The 1616-nt window shown below is 37.3% G+C and overlaps 1 protein-coding gene across 1 annotated transcript; it reads left to right on the forward strand.

The window, feature by feature from the left end:
• The first annotated feature begins 432 nt into the window (after positions 1-432).
• On the forward strand, positions 433-1224 carry LOC138313652 (GATA zinc finger domain-containing protein 14-like). Its single transcript, XM_069254004.1, has one exon. The coding sequence runs from the start codon at positions 433-435 to the stop codon at positions 1222-1224; it is 792 nt and encodes a 263-aa protein (XP_069110105.1).
• The last annotated feature ends 392 nt before the right edge of the window (positions 1225-1616 follow it).

Below are 1616 nucleotides of genomic sequence, written 5' to 3' on the forward strand. Positions count from 1 at the left end.
ATCATTCCTTACCTATTTGATTTACATTTTGATAGTGATGACAATACTTGTAATGAACAACAAAAGTTAAATTGTTTAGTTTTAGTGTGATGTCTTCTTTTTACCATAACAATAACAACGTTCAGTTACAATTACATGGAGTTTCGAGGATACAACTAATGACGTGAGTTAAGTACAAATTTACCGTTCGATTTGTCACACTATCCGAGTGATTATGACGTTGGAATCACATTTGAACAGTGATTTTTGTGACGTCATAATCACTGAAAGGTTGGACCGAGTCAAAGGTAATTCGTACTTAACCGACGTCATTTTGGGTATCGCCAAAAACCATAGTTTTGGATTAGATTTTAAACGTTTTGATTTCAGATGTCTAAGTAAAGAACAAAAATCCACTTCAATATGAACATCAATACGACTAAAAAAACGACCATGCTACAACCTCCACAAAAACACCAACCATATCAAAACCACAATACGAACACCCACAGAAACAAAACGGACAACAAACAACCACAACAACACAACCAATCACAAAAACCTACCAAACACGACAAAACAAACACCAAACAACAAACTCCTAAAACAAACAACGATCCAAAAACAACTTACAACAACACCTACAACAACCGCTCGAAAAACACACACCGAAAAACTCACCAACCCACACAACCAACAACTACACAACCACAACATCTACAAACAACACACTACAACAACAACACCGAAAACCACACCGAAAACCTCACCAAACACACCACCAACAACCAACACACCTACAAACAACACCAACTACAATCACCAACAAACACACTCAACCACAACACCAAACAACAATCACCAACACACAACCCCATACAAAACTACACCAACCACAAACACCAAACCACAAAACCACCAAACTACTGCACCCAACCACACAGTACACAACAACAGCATCAACAACAACAACCCAAATACAACCCCCCACCAACCACAACACCAAACATCAATTCCTACAATTATACCAAACCTACTAACGCCAACTACAACACCAACTGCGTTGACCATAACACCAAATACAACTGTATCGACAACACCAAACCACATACAACCAAAAATAATCACCAAACATCAACTCCAATCTTCAACCACCAACAAACTTCAAACTACAACACCAAACAACAACAACTACAATACATACACCTAACAACAAACACCATACAAACAACACAAAACTACTAATCACCTACTAACAACACCACACAATTACAAACACCTACTACAACGAACAACAACACATACAACAACATCTACAACCACAAAAAAAACATTAACCCTATCTATCTTCAACCTACTACTACACACCCAATGATCACACCTCAATAAACACTAACCTCAACCACCAATCACTACCACCTTACAACAACTGATAGAGAGAGAGATTCGGGAGGGGATGAGCCACAAAAGCCTCTTGCCAGTGCCAATTTCAGCAACTTTCCATATGAGTAAGTCACTGCATTATTCTTTATTAGTTTTATGTATATGAATGTCCTCACTCTTTATTTTAAATAACCTTTGAAATACATGCCTTTGGAAAAACATTATTTTAAAAAATGGGGACTTATTTCACGTAC

The sequence above is a fragment of the Argopecten irradians genome, unplaced genomic scaffold, assembly GCF_041381155.1.
Source record: "Argopecten irradians isolate NY unplaced genomic scaffold, Ai_NY scaffold_0812, whole genome shotgun sequence".
Taxonomy (NCBI): domain Eukaryota; kingdom Metazoa; phylum Mollusca; class Bivalvia; order Pectinida; family Pectinidae; genus Argopecten; species Argopecten irradians.

What these genes read in the sequence shown, in the direction of transcription:
- LOC138313652 (XM_069254004.1), top strand. Translation starts at nt 433, where the DNA reads ATGCTACAACCTCCACAAAAACACCAACCATATCAAAACCACAATACG.